Raw genomic sequence first — 20,850 nt, 5'->3', positions numbered from 1 at the left:
TCTGTCTCATCAGCTTTATTAGAAAAGTCAGTTACCTAAGCAGTCGGAGCTATTCTGTGTTCTGGAGTCTGTTGTGGAAGTGCCTGGTGGACACATCGCACACTCTTCCTGTGCACTGAGCTCTTGGTATGATCCGATAGGACAGTCTTCGCACTTTCCAGTGATACTGTCTAAGTAAGTCCCCAGCGTGCAGTTTACTGTAGATCACAAAGACAAAGATGCAGTCAAGAAGTTTGTATGAATGTAAAACAAGCAAATTCAACTTACCTCGACAATAAACTAATGAGCTCTTTACAGTTATAACTAAAATAATATAAGGCAAGATAGTTTTGCTGTAAGCGTAATTCACTAGCAGGAAACGTCTTAGGTACTTCGTGAGAAATGCTGACAAGAGCTTAACGGCTAAAACTAAAATCTGAAAAACTAGAAATAAAACTTTATCCTGTGCCTAGTTTAAAATGAGGCAGTTGAAGCATCGCATTGTTGGGTCTTTTGGCGCAAAAATGCGATCAAATTAATAACAAATGTTAATTTGAGGAAATATACTAACGGCAATATCCCTTTTTATTAAATGTTTGTCCCTTGGTACAGAATTGTTTAGGTTCTGAGATGTTGAATGAATTTCCATCAGCTACGAAGTCAGTGCCATTGATGGTCAGACTGAGATTGCCGTTGTCAACTGCAGCTTTTATCCGACTGCTGATGTTTTTGGCAATTTTTGTGCCCTCCTCGCCAATGAAGATCTGGCCTTCTTTGGTGTCATTTGCTTCAATGCCATTAAGGTCAACTACAAGAGTTAAGCATTAAAATATCATTATTGCACTGAGACTCGATAATAATAGGTTGTGGCATAGATTATTTAAAGTCTTTGACTTTGTGTCTTTTGGTATCTTTTTGGTTGCCTTATGGTTAATATGTTGGCGAGAAATATTTCCAACGTGGCTGCGCTGATAGGCTAGAGACTTTCTCTCACAGCTCTTTGCTATACCCAAGAGTTTGGTTTAGGTAAAGGTGGATAAGGACAACCGGATGCTATTTAAGTCCCATCCGGCAGTATACAGATATTTCCATTCCATCCATACCACGGAAATGGGAATTAAATTAAAACCCAGTCATGAGTTAATGCCTTTAAATTTTCAATTCTCGGAAGCTACATTCTCCGTTATCAGTATAACGAGTAACGTGACTTTTTGACATTAAACCATTGCAAAGTGAGAAAAAGGTCGGTTGAACGATTTAATTTAGGCAGGGTGATTCAAAACTTGAAGTTTAATTTTCTAACTATCTAGTTTTAGGAGAACAAGTCTTTCTTCACACGCTAAACTGCAAGTTATGTAGAAAAACACTTTATTATAATCGACGCAGACAACCCTTTTGTCATTTTCAGGTGTTCAGTCGTCCCAAAAAACAAACAATTAAAATAATATTATTGACCTACCAACGATATCTAGAGTAACTGTGGTTCGTGGAATTGATCGTCGAGTTCTTCTATGATGACCAACATCGTCTGGAAAATAATAATAATAATAATAATAATAATAATAATAACGTAAAGAGATTAAAGATTCAGGCAATTCAAATTACAGGGCTTATTCTCTACAGGTAATTATACTGAGGTACAGTCTTAGTTTACAACAATTGGATAGTGCAAGTGCGAGTGCAAGTGCACAAGACTGTAAGATGAGATGTGGCTGGACAAAGTGGTTTTCTGTCAGTCTGTGTGTGTCTGTCTGTCTGTGTGTCTGTGTGTCTGTCTGTCTGTCTGTTCAGATCTGTAAAACAAATATTTAATAAGCAAGCTCCCAAACTGATTTGGTGCAACGTTTAGATCTATTTGAAAACATCCAGTAAGAAAGCGTGCACTTATAGCTGCACTTCTCGGACTTAGTAGAACAACAGTTCTGTAGTCCAAGCCGTTCACGTAATGTTGAAGCAAGCAAAGAGAATGTACATCTTCTTTTCCGCAGTGTTCTCTTAAGAAACTAGACAAAAATTTTCTCTTTGTAAGTTCGAGTAATGCAAACATTCTTGAAAGTTTGGAAGAACTCGAAAAAGCACATGCCGTTCGTGTTCCTTTTTGCATATTTCCACTATGCAAAAACTTGACAGCCTAGGGATTATGCAAATCCTAATAACAGAGGCTTTGAGCAAACAATTAAGAATAAAAATCAGCGATAACATTTTCGAATGACGTTTCGATGACCCGTGCACCATTCGAAATTATTATCGCTGATTTTTATTCTTAATCTATTATGAGCCTCCCAGTACCCACGGAGTAAGTCGGACTTGATCTAGCTGTTCGCTTCCATTTTCGCCTAGTCTTGGGTTTTCACCAGGCCAGATCGATTCCCCATGACTCATTACCATGTCGTGAATAATAATACCTACGGTAGAATATTACATTATTCCATCCAATTGAAACAACGAGGATGTTTCTTGTTTCTTAAAATAATGAGAGCTTTGTGTAATGTTGCCATACCTGCTGAACGCCTTCTCCTACTGATAACAAAATCAACCGCAGCGCACGTTACTTTCACATTTTTTGCCTTGCACTTGTCCTTGAGTGCTGGATCTTGGCAGACCTCTTTGAAGAAAGACTCGTTTAACAGTTGGATAAAGTTCTGTTTTATTTGAGCCTGGGCTTCTGGCGTATTACAGTCACCATAGTAGTAGTGCAAATCCATTGCCATCCTGACATCGTTGGGGCGGTATACCTCTACAAAAGGGTGGACAAACAAAACGAGTTGGGTCTTCCTTACATTATCTGAGGGTCTGGATGGGTTTTAACTGAACTGATAGCAGAGAATAGGTCAAGATTTGTGAAAATATGAAAAATATGCGGGGTTTCTTTTTTTTCTTTTTTTAACTAAGAACTGCGATCTCAGATCAGCAAAATTTGCCAATAGTTGAGAATGAGCTGAACTTTGACTGATAACTAAATAAAATCGCCCAAAATGTGGAAAGCTTTTAAAACACGAAATGGCGAGATTACGAAATGGCACTACAAGTAAGAGTCCATGTGGGATATGGGTGTCTGTAAGCGTTACCTTTACAATTACTGAGAGCTAACCACTGTCAAGGCAGTAATATTTAGGCTAATCTGAGTTCTATTTAGGCTAACTGGAGCCATTTCGCCATTTCGTTGCTTAAAAACGCCCTGAAATTTAACTGATAACTGAGTTCCCACCATTTCATCTAGACCGTCTTAAAAAAAAATTGTGGCTTGGTAAATATTGACAGAATTTCATTTCTAGTGTCAAGCACTTTTATAGACCATGGGAACTGCGTCATAACATTAGTTTTTAAAACGCAAGTACAACCGCTAGACTCAGGCCCATAATACCCTTCTCCGTTGACATTTAATTAATTTTACTTCAATATAAAACATGATTAATTCAATCCACCATTTGGATTACACTACATTGTTATGTCCTTAGCAAATAACATAAATCAAGATAAGATTCCAGAACGGTAAAAAAGAAAAACTATGAAAGAACATATTAACATTGCGAAGTTACTTACGAAAATAATATCAAAGTAACACATAGCAAAGGAGCAAAACAATTATGTCAGAAAATTTCAATTTTCGGTACACTTGCACAGTTGACACAGTTGACGGTTTGTTGTCACATATTAAAAATGCCCCTTAAAGACAAGCCATCGCCAAAAGAAGACAGGGAATGGTATTTATGTAATTTCTTGTGTTGTAGTGTAAAAAGGAAAAATGCAACTAATTATTTACTCACTTGTACAGTCTGGAAAACGATTGGTTGGCATCCAAGTTCCTCTTGCTCCGCAAACCCACATAGTCGCAGGTAAAGGTTGGGCAAAGTCCGATTTGTTGCTGCAAAAAGGTGAACAGAACGTTCCAAACATCCAATCGTCACAAGCCTTTGCGCCCCCTTTGGGAGGAGGCAGGTCACTGCACTTCGTCGCTGTACGAGTAAAGAAAATTAAATTTTTCCAACAATTATTGTTATTGTTCTTCTTCATTCTTTCTGACCGGTTACTTTCAAAAGTACTTTTCAACATTGATTGTTAGTTTTGTTAAAAATACAAAGAACCGCTGATAATAATTTTGTTCATTACAATGTCGTCATCAACACAATGTCTTCTGCATAGTGAGATACAGGCAATTAGGGGTTAAACTGATGGTATTCCGAAGAGGTCACCGTAGTTTATCAAGTATTAGCACATAATAGGAGTAAAACAGTACGCGACAAAGAGGAAGTCGACATTAAATTTAACACCAAAGAGTTTGGCTAGTTCAAGGTACTGAGCGGTAGTTGCATGTGGCACGGGACGTTTATACAACTTTCAGATGCTTGCCCTTTTCTATTTTTTCAAAATTGGGTCTTCAAATATCTTAGGTTAGTCTACCTGATGCTTACGTTTAACCGTTATAGTAAACTGGCAAACAGCTGGGTCGTTATCTGGATTATCATCGTAAGCTGTGCAATGCACATTCCATGTCCCCCAGTAAAACTCAGTCCCACTTTGATGACTGCATGTTATCACCAATGGACTATTGCTGTTGTCTTTAAACTGAGGTTCGTTCCACGTAACTGTTGTTGTCATCTTCGTAGCAGTAATTTTCTGGTCTGCGGGGCAATATACAACCTGAGGGCCTAAATTATCTACGATGAAAATATATAAAGGGTTTGTGTCAAGAAAAGACTCTATCCTCGGAGCAGATTCTATTACATTGACATAGCTCTACCGGCCATTTTGGCGATAATTCTTACACCACACAATGACAAGAGAGAAAGAGCGGAGAGTGATCGGTCTTCACTCTTAGACCGAGGTGAGATTGTTGGCAGCTGACAGAGTGCTGGACTATAATTTCCTAGCCTTTTACTCAGACATTATATGAGTAAGGAATCATGTCAGCAATATAAAAAACAGTTCGGAAATCAATTTGGCATAATTCGCCATACACGTGGCAAAATCTCTTTCGGACTCACCTTCCAAAACTACTTTAAACGAACACTCTTTCTTGTTCCCACTTGCATCTCTTGCAGTGTAAACAACAAGAGTAGTTTTATTGAAGACGTGTGGTGGGCTGATCCCTGCTGGAACAACTGTAACTTGTGGTGGCAGATCGTCGTTGTCCAGAGCGACAGGCTCCGTCCAATTAACCAATGCTGTAGAATTTTCATTGATGCTTGCGCGAATATCTGAAGGACAACTACTCTTGAACACTGGTGGGGTAACATCTATGAGAATATGTCAATACAAAAATACGTTAAGATTTCAGACGTACCATCTTCCTTGACGGATCATCATAGCCCAATCGTTTAACTATTATAGAAATCAGCTGACTTTTAAAAATGCAGTTCTCTAATAAGCTAAAGGCCGCATGTGTCTCTATCCACCCAAATAGAGACGGAAACGTTATAGATCTATGTAACATGTGTTTCTAAATAAATATAGTTGAATCTAAACATCCGCTGTGTGTTTTTGTTGTTGTTGCTGTTGTATATAGCTTTACTAGACTGGAATAAACTTCTAATGAATACTTTAAAAGTGAAATGTTTTAAAATAGATATAAATGTTTCTTTCAACAGGGAGCCCACTTCACATACACGTGGTTTTCAGTGGGGCCCTGCAAAAATAAAATTGCAAAAGCTAAAGAGATAGTAGATTAAAAATAATAATAACATTTAACCATTGTGCTAATAGAAATATAGAAAACAGTAAAAAAAAAAAAAAAAAAAAAAAAAATGAGAATTAAAAATTAAGAAAAACCCCTAATTCGACTTTTAAAATTAAAAATACTGATACTGTTCCTAACTTCATTGGGTAAAGTATTCCATTCATTAACTGCATTGTAAATAAAACGCTTTTGTCCCCAGGAGTGACGGGATGGAGGCTTACAAATGCTGTCTTTACTTCTCGTATTATACCCACGAATATCTTTAAAACTACAAAAATTAAAATCCCAGTCTATTAAACCATTTAAGGCCTTAAAAATTAAAATCATGCGATGAAACCTTCTTCTTCTCTTCATGTTCTCCCAGCCGAGCTGTACGAGTGCCTCTGTAGCAGATGAATGCATTGACTTGTCGAGAACAATCCTCGCAGCTGTGTTTTGCAGTACTTGGATTTTATTCATCAGGATTACATTGTTTTTGTCTCCCCATGTAACATCCGCATAGTCTAATAACGGTGTTATGGTCGTCTTAACAAAAAGTTCTCTGATGTTCCTCGGAAGAAAACACTTAATTCTTCGTAATAAACCCAATCTTTGCGAGACTTTGGCACAGAGGTGTTCTACATGGTCTGACCAAGTCAGATTCTCATTTATTCTCATTTACAACATTAACTAAGCGAAAAAGACTGACCAGCCTCTATTTATATGCAGTTATCAACGATACACAAGATTGACACTGATACTGATACAACACATACTCGGATCAATATATGATAATTTACAAAGCGGTTACCAAGGCACTGTAAAATTGAAGATTCATTTTTGGTCCAGTTTCCATCATTCCCACACAGAATCGAGCTAACTCCTCCGTTCCCAGAGAAACCATGTCTGCATTCGAAAGAGCAGACAGTTCCACTATCTGGGGAAAATGTACACATGTGCGGGTAAATAAAACCATTCTGAGGCGCACTTAGTGAAGAACAGGAACGTACTGAAAAGAAAATTAGGACATAAGAAAATAAATTAATAAAGTAATTAATCAATTAAGTAAATAAACTAATTAATTAATAGTTGTTTCAAGTCTTTAAAATAGTTTACAATCACACCGATGTTAATGAGTTTTCTCAAATGATAATAATTTACGCGAAAACTCTGAAATATTCACTGCAATGGACCCATTAGCCTTTTAAGTCCCAAGCTGAAACGTTAGATTTTCTAATGTCATTTGGTGGTAAATCGTGACAATATCACTTAGTTGGTGATTTCGTTTACTTTCGTCACGTCCTACGTTATTTGCATTGTAACCAGAATTAGATTTTGATCACTCCATAGGATTAATGGGGCTTTTCCAATGAAAGTGATTTTTGTATCATTTTGCAAAATGCAGTCACGTGTCGCAGTAACCAGTAACTGATCCTCGGGAAGGTAATAAACTAATAAACAAAAAAAAAAAAAGGGAAAGCTATGCAGAGGGAAGGTTTTGACGGTTGTCAATGGCAACACTGATTAGTTTAGACTACTGTTTCCAAGATATGGAAATCTGAGACGTAGCTCCTTTACGATACTAATCTAAATAGGTTTGGGAATTACAAATTTAACGGGCTTAAGTTAGGAAGTTAAAGTTTGATGCAAAAAGGGAACATAACGTTTACGAACTACTGGTCGCTTACTTTTACAGGTCGGAATCGATCCGTTCCAGTACCCGGTAAGATGGCCCGGTTTGTGAAGGCAGGTGAGGATCTCGGATCCCAACAAGTTATATCCATCTTTGCATCTCATTTGACATGTGCAGCCGAAGCTGTTGTCACAGTCTCCCACTAGAAAGCCGTTTAATGGAGGAAACAATGTTTGGCATCGCACAACTGTAGAACAAATTACAAAACAACACATGTAACAGCGAGTCTTTCTAACTCGAAAATGGTGATGTCTGGAAATGCCCTTATGGTACAATATTGACCTGCATACTGTTTAGAAGACTCGCGCACACAGAGAGACAATTCGTATTTAATGTGACTTAGTGTGTCGCTGATGGTCGAAAAACAAAAAGTTATGGCCGGTGTTTCCCGAGGAGAGATCTGCCACAAAATAATGATCAATCTAAATGCCTACTTAGTTGCCAGCTACATCTATATTGAAAACTATCGCAAAAAGCCTTCCTTACGCGGAATGTTTTGGTTAATAATAAGCAATAGCAATTTGTTTTGCAGGGAGATCTATCATTACTTAGTAAAAAGCTTACTTTCGACCGTGACGTGGAATTTGCAGATTCTGTGATTTCCTGCTGCGTCACTTGCGTTGTAAATGACCTCATGTCGTCCTTCGTAGAACTTGTTCCCGGAAGGAACACCATGTTTCGTAACATTGGTTGCCATGCCAGAGTTATCTGTGGCAACCACTACAGGCCAGTTTACAGTGGTATAGTTTTTAGCCCTGTCTGCGTACCTTCTGATGTCACTACTGGGACAAGTACCGCCGAACAAGGGTTTTTCCACATCTGCAAGTATTGGAATAATAAAAGAGAAATCTTATTTCGGAGCTCATTAAATATTTCTCTTCCACGAGATTCAAGTTTTAGATAAATACCTAGGTAAGTAAAATTGAAACTGTTCCTCATCATGCCTGACGTAACGCCCCCAGAAACAGAGAATTGACTTTTTTTTCTATTCTTTTAATATAAACTAACCTTTGCAAAACGTAGTGGTGTTTCCTGACCATTGACCGTCGCTAAGGCAGGTCACTATTGGCTCTCCATGCAGTCTATAGCCTTGGGGACATGAAAAGTGACATGTAGTACCGTATTCAGGATAAATTCTGCAAGAGTTGGGTGTCACCTGACCATCTGATGGAGCTTCAAGGGACTTACAATGGACAACTATAGAAAATAAAAACAAAACAATAGTTTTACTAATAAACGATTTAGGCATTTCCTCTCGTCAACATCATCCTTATAAACTACGTTCAGTGTGCAGTAGACTGGCATCATTATGTGACTCAGAAGAACAGGATTTTAAGGGTCAATAAAGCTTTGTCCTTTTACACATTCGCGAGCATTTTGGTAAACACCAAGACCAAAAAAGACCACTTGGGAAAATAATACCCGTTACACTCATGCAGTGGTATAAATACGCTTTGTGGAAACAAAAAAGTGATAAGTGATCCCTATTCATGTTGCTTCCCTTACCTTGACAATGCGGTTTTTCTCCAGACCAGGTACCATTTGCTTGACAGACCCTCTCAGTCGAGCCGTTAACCAGGCGATAGCCACGGACGCAGTACAGAAGACATTTGTCACCAAAGACGTTTTGCAAGGAACCGCCTCCGCAACCAGACAGTATGCTGTTTGGAGGGGGAACGAGTCGATCACACTTGGCGACTAAGGAAAGACAATTGAATGCTGACTTTAATTTGTGATAATAGTTTTGGTGGGAAGAGATGGAAAGATCGACTCGTAAAGCTTTCAATGAAACATTTCTTTTTACAAATATGCAGTCAGAATCTTGTTTTTATAAGCTTTACCCATTATTATTATTATGACATGAAAATGTGGATTATGACATTAACTTAAGCATTATTTTACTTACGTTCACACTTTGTCTCATTCCCAGTCCAGACACCAACCGACGTAATCGGATCCTTCTCGCAGATTCTGCGGTCAGAGCCATTCATTGCATGGCCATCACGGCAAGCGAAGGAGCATTCTGATCCATACTGATTGTCTTTGGTACACTGTAAGGAGCCTCCAGCTGGAGCATACAATTTAGGCAGGCATCGGACAACTAGAAGGAGATGACAAAACAGCAAAATTAGCACGAAAATTCGAATTTTAGAACGTTAGTCCTTTTTTTTTTTTTCTCAATACATCTTTCACTTTATCGGTAGTTATAGTTTTTCAAATGTAAGACCCTCTAAGAACTTGACGTTTTGCAACGTTTAAGCTCGACAGGTTTCTGCATTTTAGTAATGTAGCACGTTTGAATTTCCTAGTTTATGATTTGCGTGACATTAAAATGGCGGCCCATAAAGTCTTTCGTGTGGGTCAAAAGCTGAGTTATCGATTACGTTATTGGTACCCGAACGGTTCTTCCACTAGACGAAGTATCAATTTCAATCTGTTGGAACATTACAGTAATGCATTTTCGTGTAAATACGCAAACCAAGAATTACAAATGTTTCTGTTCCTTTGTTCATGTCTGTGCCCATCCGAGGGACTCCAACATGGCGTCTCGCATTAAGGCTTTATAAATTTGGGTGAAACACTCCTCCGAATAACTCGCGAATAAACACTGCGCAGACTTAAAAATCTTAGCGAGGCTGTTTAGATATCAATCAGCTATCATATACCAGATTCTTGAGTTAATATATTCTGGTGGTTACGATTTTTAACTTTAATGGCGTTACAGAGTAACCAGCAACGTATAACTACGCCTCAGAAAAATAGAGCCACGAACAACGACGACGAAGATGCAAATGGGTTCCATGCTTTGCATGCTATAGTGCGAGTGGCTGCGTGGCATTTTGAGATAAAAGCAAAGAAAAAAAAAAACTTTTATGCATCCTTTGTAAAAATTGACATATTTTAGGACTTCGTCATGGACAAAGAAAATGTCTAATGATTCGGGGTCAAATTTCTTTGGGTAATTAATGGTGTGGTACCCTTCCGGTATTTACGGTTGATGTTTTTGTAGCTCGATCAGAGGCGTTCTTGCTAATTCGTTAATAATAGGGTGGACAGAGAGCGCTTTCCTATCAAATAAACCTAAAATAAGGCCATGTTTATGAAAAATTCAATTTCTTGAAAATACAAGAGTTGAGACCCTTGAACACTTGTCAAAAACATTTTGAAACGATCTTGCCGAATTTTCCTCTAGATGACTGTGAAATTCAAGGGAGCTACACAGTGGTATAATGTTTTTCTACGTAGCAACGGCCACAGCGACGGTTGTTAACAATCAGAAAGTGACCAAAGATATAAACGAGTGTCAACAACTATAAACGAAAGCTTGTAGAAAAGCTCTTACGACATGCAGAACTCGATAAATGTAATTACTTTTGAAATGTGTTGCCTGAATCACCATCACAGTACAGGCTCATTAATTTCCCTTCCAAAAAGTTATATTTCCTACTTCTGCAAGCTTTCCACTTCCCCGATATGCAATCTGCAAACACCCTTCCACTCCCCACCCCCCCCCCCCCCCCTCTTGATTTCTGGCTTTTTAAATGCTTAATCCATCGTGTAACAAAATTTCAATGCATTTTTCCAGGAGCCATAATCGGGGACGGAGACCGTAAGCGCGCGCCATTTCAAGTATTGGGGTTGTCCCCATGATATGGGACAATAATTCTATTTTTAGAACAAATTGCGCCATCACATGCGGCACACGCGCGTACATGCTGCGAGGATTTTTGCGAATGTCGCGCGGGGGAAATGGCGTCCGAAATTCCCGAAATGTTTCATGCTTTTGCCCCTCAACTCAACGCGTTTACGTCGGTTGGAATTTTGCTTAAGTATTTTCGTCGTAAGCTGCTCCAGTTTGAGTGAAGTAAGACAGTGTCGAATTTAGGTATGTTCCACTGTAAGCTTGTATATATCGCTGACCAAGTTGTGTTCCGACTGATGCTTCGTTTACATGAGCTGTACATTACTCCACTTTAAATTTCACATATGTTGAAGATTAACAGCTTTTCCATTACACAGCAAAAAACTAGCTGGATATATCTAGATAACGCAGAGCTTCAGGACTTCATAGTTTCCTGGCTCCTCTTGCCACACGCTTGCGAGGAATTTGTCAGTCTATCGCGACCGGAAAGTAAAACAAAATAATTGCTAGTTTGAGTTTCGCTTGAATTGTAAGCAACGCTTGATGTTTCATCAAGGCTTAATAACTTTACGTCCGTAGATACTGCTCAGTTTTATTCGTGTAAAAATCCAGTAAATTCTCTGTTTTCGATGAATGAGAGCGCCCACCGATGCGTGTTTTGTACAGTCAGTAAACATGACAAATTGTACTTCCGCCGCACTTTCGTGTGAAAGCGTACATCGAACTCAAACAATAGCTCTATAGTTTTTAAATATGTTTAAGATTGATAAATGTTTGACACCATATTAAAAGCTAAGCTGAAAATATGTGAATAAAGCAGAAACAATCAGCGAAGTTACGATGACGCTTTCTTTAATCAACTTGGAATAACGATTTCGATTTACATGATCGAGTTATCAAAACTCCTTGTCTATTTTCATTTTCGCAGTGTAAAACTTCACTATGCTTATGTTAAAGAAACACACATGATGTAAGTAGCCTTTTTGCATTCGTGAAATTTGTTGCAGCATCTCAGCACAAAAGATAACGAAAGAAATCTTTGTCAAGATTTGTTGACAAATGAAAACACCGACTCGGACTTGAAAGTGCACGAGCAGCATACACTGTGCAAATGAGCTAATTGTACGCGTCAGACTTTCCTTTCAAAAACTTTTGCAAACTCACCAAACAAGCAGAGACAATAAGAAACCATCAAAACAGGTTTTGGTTATGATTAAAAATTGTCTGAGAAACTCACAAATTAACTCGATACCAGAGTAGAGAGTTTTCTTGCTATATTTTTAAGCATACGCGTAAGCTTACGACTAGCGTGAGCAGATCTTATTATTCATTCCCAGCGCGAGATTGAAGTCTTGTTTTCAACCCTGAAAAACCCACCTTTTCCGTTAGCTCAGAGCATAAAACTACATATAAGCGCCCTGGTTCGTATTCCCTGCCTTATTCCCTGCCATCGCTGTGAAAAATACGCAAGAGAATCTCTCAACTCTCACCATTTGATCACGCAACGTGACAACATCCACGCGAAAGCCCCTGACATGTGCGTGAATCCGCGCGGATATATGACGTCAGGATGGCGCAATTTGTTCTAAAAATAGAAAAATTGTCCCATATCATGGGTGCGCGCGAATCCCGAGACTTACGGTCTCCGTCCCCGATTATGGCTCCTGATTTTTCTTAATCGTGTACTTGTACCAGCTGACTTCACGCCAACATCTCCTCTTTGGACAGCATTTAAGAGAATTTCCTGTGACTTGGGGTATTCAAAGACTAATAATATGTCGTGACGCAATCAGCCTAAAAGATCACAACATTTTAACATCTGTCATGTAACACTGGATAATTTGTCCAGTGGGTCTGGTGCAAAATAAGGTTATTCAGATAAAGACTGGTAAAAGCACAGAAAACATGAGTTAAGTGTCAGAACTTTGGTTGATTACACGGAACGGAACAACGAAACAAAAACTTTTAAGATGTGCTTGTTTGAAAGTCAATCTTGTTTTGTAAAAGAGCAGGAATTGTTGGCATTAATACTATAAATCACAACCTCAAAAGAGAGCAACCCATTTTAAGTAAAGTCTTCAAAAATTATTTTCTCTTCCCGAGTGCAATCACACGAAATTGATCTTTCTTACCATATTTCAACAAGCTTTTTGGTCTATTTTAGGGTATCATAATACAACCTTAACCGGACACTAAAAATTTCCGGACATTCCAACCGGAATATTTTGTTCGAATGGAAAGCACCCAAAGATTATCCAAGATGAAATCAGTTGCTATATCTACATGGGGCATGCGCAAATTACCTAACACGAAGACTTTAAATTTGCATTCGGCAACGTTTCCTGCTTTGTCTGAAGCCAAGTACCGGATGCTGTGTTCCCCAGCATGAAATAAGTCCCCTGGTTGTTTCCCATAATGTGTTATGTTGGGGATGAAGCCAGAGTTGTCTGTGGCTGAAGGATGAGACCACGTGACTAGCGTGGACGTGGAACCCCTGTCAGCGGTGGCTACAATATTTGACGGACAGTTTGAGATAACTGGTGCTGAGACATCTAAATGATAAAGAGATATCGCTTAGCAAAGACAATAAGAAAATACATATAAAGATGCCATACACATGCAGTGGCAGCTTGGCGATTAAAAACTGTTAAATATAAATGTGATAATAACGAGAGTGACAAAGCCCAATCAGCATCATAAAGAACTATTACATAAAGGTCGTAGCATCATCGTCATCATCACCATCATCATTATAATCCTAATCATCAACAACGGCAGGAAAAAACAAAAACAAAAACAAAAACAAAAACAAAAAAACAAGAACAAGATATAGTTGCTTCCATTTTGTCAAAGTAAAAACACCAAAATGTTATGTTCATTCACGTCCAATAAACTAATTTTCACTTGTTTTAAAATTATTGGGAAAACAACTTCCAAGGTCGTTTTCGCAGTCAGGACTTTTTTTAAAATTCAGTTTGGGCACTTATATTCCTTTAATGCAACGATTCGTAAGTTAAAATTCTACGGATTCGCATGGAAAACATGAAGAGCATTTTTAAGGCCTATTGAAAATAGGTGTTGCCATATCGCAAATTGATCAACTTACCATTGCACCATGGATTTCCTAATGGCGCCCATGTCTTCTGCTGATTACAAGTCTTCACCCCAGGTCCATGGTGTTGATAACCGTTTTTGCATGTGAACCAGCACTCTGATGCGTAATAAATGACAGCACTTGCATTGGTGCAGAACGGAGGGCTAATGTCCAGTCCTTCCGATTTTATTGTCAAAGGGGAACAGGTGATAGCTACAAGTCAAAGAACAAAAAACCCCTTTTTTCAGCCCATTGCAATTGTTACGAGACAAAGCGTGGTATGTCAAAGAAGGCGCATGTTCGCTGGTTCGTAAATCTTAAGGTTGCTCTGTGCTTGTTTGTTTGTTTGTTTGTTTTATATTGGTATCGCTTTGGTGTTTTTCTACCTCTGGTTTGTAAATTACCGGACAAATTACAGTCATACTTTGCTGCTGGTTGAGGCTTTAAAAATCACTGACAGATTTCCATCTTTAAGAGGACAGCATTAAAGAAATTCGTAGCTTGCAGCTTCTCTTGGTAGAGAAGGAAGTTAAAGATATATAGCTAAGATATCATGGAAAAATTACCAAAAGATGGATATATGTCAAGGTAACTAGGAGTCGCTTTTCTTACTTTTCAATCGATGAATACTCTTTATTACCTTGACACTGTAGCTCGGTTCCACTCCACTGTCTAGTCTCCAGACAAGTTCTTTTTTGTGATCCTACTAGAGTCTCATATCCTACCAGGCAGCTGAAGAAGCAGGAAGTGCCGTAGTTAGAGCTCAGGCCACTGCACCCATATCCGGACTGTATTGCATAGTCTGGAGTATGCAGTGAGGGACACTGGATGACTGAAACGAATAATAAAAAATAAAATTACACATTTCCGAGTCTTCTTCTTTTCACTTTTAAGCTCGTGAATACGAGTTTGTAGTGGTTACTAGAAATCACTCGCTCGATAACTCCGCCGATTAAACGACTGCAAAGTCATCGGCGGTTATAATGTTCAAATACGCTTTGGATAACTTTAGCACTACATTTCTTCAATACTTCAAGTCTTTAAAATTTTGGATGTTTTTCTGCCTCTAAATGCATTTCTTCGCTTTATCTTGAGCGATAATCGATTCTACAAGTTTCGTTAACATTTATTTCACTCGGTCGTCTATCGCTGCGAATTTATGCTTTATCTTATGCTTTAACAAATAAAGATCGTAATTATTGTTACAAAAACTGAACAGGATTTATTAATTGCCATTGCTGTTATTGACATTTCTTCACAGTTTTGTTTGTTGAAGTAATTCGGTTTCGGAAAAGGCTTGCTGGTGAGTTTTTTAAAGGTTTAATATTGTTTCAGGTAAATGATTAGTATTTTATGGGAGATCAAAATAACTCAATGCAAACGACCGCTCTTGGTTGATAATAAAATTTCAAATGGTCCACCTCCAGAATGAAGACGTGAACAAATACCCAACTATTGCCTGGAAGGGCTGGGGTGGACACTGCTGGAAATACGCCCCCGAGCGAAAGCTCACTCCAAGATGGCGGAACTGATAAGATTTTATGTAAAAACATGCTAGTTTTTGAACACGGCAAGGTGGTTTGCCCCATCTACTGAATCAAGCTCCAAGGCGTTTTGTCCACTGAATGACATGCTCATTTCATTTGTGACGGATTCTTATCCAAATGTGTTTTTGGGACTTTAGCAAACAACTACTGCATAAACCGAACTTATCGCATAGAGACCAAAGACAAAATTATGTACATAATCAGTAACCGATAGTCAGGAGCTCCTGACATAATTTCATTCACCTTTTGTACTCACGAGTTTTGCTCATAGACTGTTTTGATCTAATGTAATAATAATCCAATAGGTTGGACCTTGCTCAATGAAAAGTTCCATAGGAGGTTCATAATACAGGTACCAGTTGAAAGTGCCAGTTCGATAATTGTCACATGCCACGAGTTTTCCAAAAATACTTCCCTATCAAAATGTGTTTACATATTTCGACCCAGTTACGCCAAATCAGAGTGCGATTATGAATTATTTATTTTATGAAGGATTTTCACGATAATGGAAAATATGTTTACATTTGCCTAGCAGGCACGTTTCTGCAATAAAAATAAATTATAATAGCTACTAACCCTCACAGGAAGTTGCATTTCCTGTCCAATATACTACATTTGTGCCTGCTTTCTTGGCACACTTTCTCTCGGCAGATCCCTTCAAATCATAGCCCTTGGAACACGCGAAGCGGCAGACACTTCCATATATATTTCCACAGGCGGAATTCTCTATCTTCCCGTTTGCAGGTGAAAAGAGAGCGGAGCATCTAAAAACTATCAATTTTTATAAAGAAAGTTGACGTTTAAACATTCGCACTTGGCTAGGGAATCAGGTTCGGGGTGAACACTTTTGGTGGTTAAACCCTTAATTACACACGCTACAGTCTACATCAAAACTGGGCAACGCTAAGAGGGGGCTTTCTAAACCATTCAAATACGGACAATGGTGACCCAAGATTAGAATTTAACTGAAGTGTTCATTTTTCTTTCATAACTGCTTGCGCTTTGTGTAGTTCAGGCTTTAGATCACCCACACTCAAAACTGAAACACGTTTGAATCAGTTTGAATCAGCTCAAATAATTAGTTTTTAGTAAGAACCTTTAAGTTGAGTTTTAAAAGATCCTGCGTGTATAATAGGCCCTTTGCAGCTAAGCCATCACGTGACCTACTTTTCATAAAATTATGGGCTATAACTTAACTAATGCCAGAAATGGAAAAAGCATGTCGAAAATATCAAAATGGCCAAGTTTGAGGCCCCCATCATCAGAGAATGAGATTTTATGATGGTCTGAATTTTTGAAAGAATAAGAAGATTTGTATGGGAAAATGTTGCTGGAGAGCAAGACCTTGCTCTCCAGCAACATTTTCCATACGAATCCTCTAAATTTTCCGAAAATTCAAACTATGGTATAAACTTACTCGTTTTTTCCTGGGGCCTCAAACTTGGCCTCTATAGTATTTTCGATGCGCTCTTTCCATTTCTGGCATTCTTTAAGTTATAGCCCATAATACAATTTTTTTTTAGGAAAAATTTGGTCACGTGACCCTAGCTGCAAAGGGCCTATTGTACCCCAGAAATAAATTGTCCTTCTTACCTTGAACTGTAATTTTGAAGGAGCATTGTTTTATGTTTCCCGATGGATCTTTAGCAGTGTAGATCACGGTATGATCTCCTTCAGAAAATATATGTGGGGGTGTCACTGCAGGGAACACAGTTAAATTTGCTTGATGATTGTCGGTGACTTTAACTGGCGCCCAGGTCACCACCGCTGAGGTTTTCCCTTTCTCTGCAACAGCACTTCTTGAGGCTGGACAGGTTTCACCAAATGAAGGTGCTTCCACGTCTTAAGGAGAAAGAAAAAAAAAAATACGTAAGTTAGCAAGTTGGCGACTTTAGTGAGCAACAAAGTTAATGAGTTAGTTATTTCGTCACCCATTCACGCAATAACTCGGTTACCCAGTCAATCTATTAGTCAGTTATTCAGTACATGTACTCTGTCACCCATTTGCTCCGTTGGTCGCTGAATAGACCTTTTTCGCTTCGGCGGCTTGTTTTCCCATTACAGACTACGTGGTATCCTCTAGAAAATTGTTCTTTTAACCATCTAAAAATTATATAATAATATACACGCGGCTATTTGAAAATATGAAAGGAAGAAGTCTCAAGAGTATCATCACATGATCTGGAATGGGGCAACAAACCGCCCAGTCGGAAAAGGTCTAATGCTCTGGTGCTCGGTTAACTAGTCTCCAGCATTCAGTCTGTTCATACTACCGTTCGCTCATCTAGAGACTACTCAATATAGATGTACAGTGCCTATATGAATTTCAAAGTTAATTGGAGGATCATTTCCAGTTATCTGTCCCTTTTTGAGGAAGGCGCCATCAAAGACCCTAAAAATACCGAGCTGGGGTTTTGTGATATTTAGTTCCAGTAATTACCGTACGAAAGGATTACTGGTAGTCTACGACTTGTAGATTAATAACAAATTATGTGAAGCCATCGCACACAACTTTCCCAAAACGTGAAAATATTATTATTTTTGCAATTACCAGATTTGTTATCCCACGGAAACTGGAGCGAGTTGAGCCCCGAGTTACAAGCGGGGCAGGGGAGGTGACAGAGATAGAACCCCTCTCCTGGGTTTTCGTTCTAAGAAGGCTTATGTAAACTATTTGACCTATGTAAACTATAGCCCTCGGCATATTCTAAAAGATGGCACTTGTGTTTTTGGCGAGTCTGCTTCACAAAATATGACATGATGTCATCAAGTCCGCCATCTCGGAATTCCCTTTTTTCTCAGATTGGGAGAGAATAAAGTAAATTAATGAGAAATTATTCAAAACTAATACTATACTGGTTTTGCAATGGTTTTAAAGAAATTTAGACAAAGCCGTAGAATACTGTCAAAAATGACGAAATGTGGCTTGACCTGCGTGTCAAAATGCACTTGCTATGGAATGTCAAAATCTTGGTGTGGGTGGGATGAATGAACAGCCACTGAATTTTTTAACATCACAGAGTACATCGTCTTGTTAAAACTCTGAAAATCCCTCGCACGAGGAGTTTGTTCGGACAGGAATCTTTTAAATTTTGTGAAAATTGAGCACGTTGCATTTCTGTTGTAATTCTCTGGGCCCAAGTATGTGGGTGGCTGAGTAAGTGTATAGAGTATGCCTTTCGTGACCATATGATAATTTTGTAAAACTCACCTTTACAGTGGAAGATACCCTGTCTCCATTGCCCGTTGTCACACATATTCGAGCTAGAACCAACACGAGCGTAGCCTGAGCTACATTCATAGGAACAATTTTGACCATGCAGGGGTTTTATTTTACAAATCTCAGGAATGATTTGTCCATTGTCTGGTGCCTTTAGAGATGGACATGCACGTACTGAAATTAGAAAAATCAGTAGAATAGGAGTTAAAACTATTGTGAACCGTATTTAAATATCGCGAGATTCCATCATCATGCTCTTTTTGCTTTATTCATTCACTACAAAACACATCCTAACCACATAAATAAATCCCTGACCTCGACAATTTGCGGTTGCTTTAGGGCTCCAGCTGCCATTAACGTCACAAAGAGAGCTTGTGTTTCCGACTATTTCAAAGCCACGATTGCACGTGACCACGCACTGAGTCCCATGAGGAACCTGCGATTTACCACGACAAGGGGTCGAGATCTGTCCGTTGCTTGGAGACGGCCAGTCACTTGTGTCACAGGTGATTCCTTCAATTGACATACATATAGGTCGACAAAATTAGTCACGTATTTCCATCTCACTGAACACAAGGTTTGTAGATCTGAAGTCACTTGGCTAGCAGGATAACCTCTTGACATTTTTTTTTTTTTGGTAAAAGAAAGAAGAAAAAGATAGAAATTGTCATGCTATGAAAGAACCCCTTGAGCTATGCCTTGAAATAAATGTTGCATTGTATTAATAATGTATTTGATTAGTATGTATTAGTATGTTAGTATTAGTATGTGTTAGTATTTTGATATGTAAAGTTTTACATCTTTCCTCTTTCGAGTAGCCTTGAAAAATTAAGAAAATGTTTAATGTTCTTTTTGGGCCATCTTGACATCTTATTTGCAAGCTTTCGCACGTAACCGCTACTGAAACGAATCAATTCCCGATGCTCTTAACACATGATACAGGCCTCGTTATCATCAGTGACGCTTCTGGAGATAAAGGGGTAAAGAAAACCGACACCTTAAACAAATTGGTTACTGTAAGAAGAATGTGAAACGCGAGCAAGCAAAAAACCAATAGCACCTCTTATAGCCATGAGCTAAAAAAGTAAAAAAAAAAAAAAAAAGAAAAAAAAAAACTTTTATTTACAGGTAGCTGGCTCTCGCAAAGCACTATCCGGTTTGATATACATGGTTCATCCGATTAATTGAGTAAACCAGTGTCATATATATGTATATATATATAGTTAAGTGTAAGATGAGGCGTCATGAAGCAAACTTCTAACTGTTCCGGCTTTGTGTAATCTATTATTTCAGGTTGTATAGCATTACGTAATTATATTTACATTTTTCTGATCTTATATATATACATGCAAATCTGTAAACTTACTAGGATTTTTAACGTTTTATTTTTTAACTTGTAAATATTGTTCCAATCTGAAGAAGGCCGAAGGCCGAAACGTCGCATTAAAAGCCGGAACAGTTAGAAGTTTGCTTCATGACGCCTCATCTTACACTTAACTAAAATTCACATTGAAGCACGGTATCTTTTGATCCTTCTACTGGAAGTCACCGTTTGGAAAACCATATTATTCTGCCTATATATATATATATATATATATATATATATATATATATATATATATATATATATATATATATATAGTTTCAAAACCACGTTTCACAACACGATAAGGTGTCCCAAAATAGGTACTCTGTCTGCAGCATACCGTGAAAAGGTTGCTGAAGATTTACAGTACCTCTCAAGAAAAGGTTCTCATTGTGACTAAGACCGGTTTAAACTTTTGTGAGAAATTGGGTCAGTCAAAAAAAGAGGCTAGAGAAAAAAGAAACGTGTAACAAGTGGAATCTGGCTAATTGAGGTGTTCTTTTGTTTGTTATGTAGCCCTATAGTTTCAACCGAGCTTGGAAGGTGTGGATAAAAAGATATTGACCTCGTCATAGGTGCAAACTTCATGCATTGCATTAGCTTTGTACTTACAGCTTTCTCGGTCAAAATTTTCCCATAGTGACCTCTCGCT

At 38.4% G+C, this 20,850-nt stretch overlaps 1 protein-coding gene across 2 annotated transcripts in view; it reads right to left on the bottom strand.

Annotated features, from left to right (window-relative positions):
• The window catches only part of LOC110060093 (uncharacterized), a 46,818-nt gene that overhangs the window by 15,195 nt on the left and 10,773 nt on the right, over positions 1-20,850 (bottom strand). For both annotated transcript variants that reach the window (XM_089280640.1, XM_089280641.1), the window contains 20 exons: positions 19,148-19,345; positions 18,824-19,006; positions 17,206-17,454; positions 16,189-16,383; positions 14,706-14,897; positions 14,078-14,278; positions 13,275-13,523; positions 9,235-9,429; positions 8,835-9,026; positions 8,337-8,525; positions 7,893-8,147; positions 7,324-7,515; positions 6,447-6,644; positions 4,965-5,216; positions 4,392-4,637; positions 3,747-3,935; positions 2,480-2,716; positions 1,439-1,507; positions 551-787; positions 36-197 (listed from right to left, as the gene is read on the bottom strand). In XM_089280640.1, coding sequence (XP_089136766.1) covers positions 36-197; positions 551-787; positions 1,439-1,507; positions 2,480-2,716; positions 3,747-3,935; positions 4,392-4,637; positions 4,965-5,216; positions 6,447-6,644; positions 7,324-7,515; positions 7,893-8,147; positions 8,337-8,525; positions 8,835-9,026; positions 9,235-9,429; positions 13,275-13,523; positions 14,078-14,278; positions 14,706-14,897; positions 16,189-16,383; positions 17,206-17,454; positions 18,824-19,006; positions 19,148-19,345 — 4,080 coding nt within the window. The remainder of the gene's footprint in view (positions 1-35; positions 198-550; positions 788-1,438; positions 1,508-2,479; positions 2,717-3,746; positions 3,936-4,391; positions 4,638-4,964; positions 5,217-6,446; positions 6,645-7,323; positions 7,516-7,892; positions 8,148-8,336; positions 8,526-8,834; positions 9,027-9,234; positions 9,430-13,274; positions 13,524-14,077; positions 14,279-14,705; positions 14,898-16,188; positions 16,384-17,205; positions 17,455-18,823; positions 19,007-19,147; positions 19,346-20,850) is intronic.

The sequence above is a fragment of the Orbicella faveolata genome, unplaced genomic scaffold (genome assembly GCF_042242905.1).
Source record: "Orbicella faveolata isolate gen_17 unplaced genomic scaffold, um_ofav_v1 contig_48, whole genome shotgun sequence".
In the NCBI taxonomy this organism is placed as follows: domain Eukaryota; kingdom Metazoa; phylum Cnidaria; class Anthozoa; order Scleractinia; family Merulinidae; genus Orbicella; species Orbicella faveolata.
Note: the sequence above shows the minus strand (reverse complement) of the source record. Positions and strands in the feature narration are given on the sequence as shown.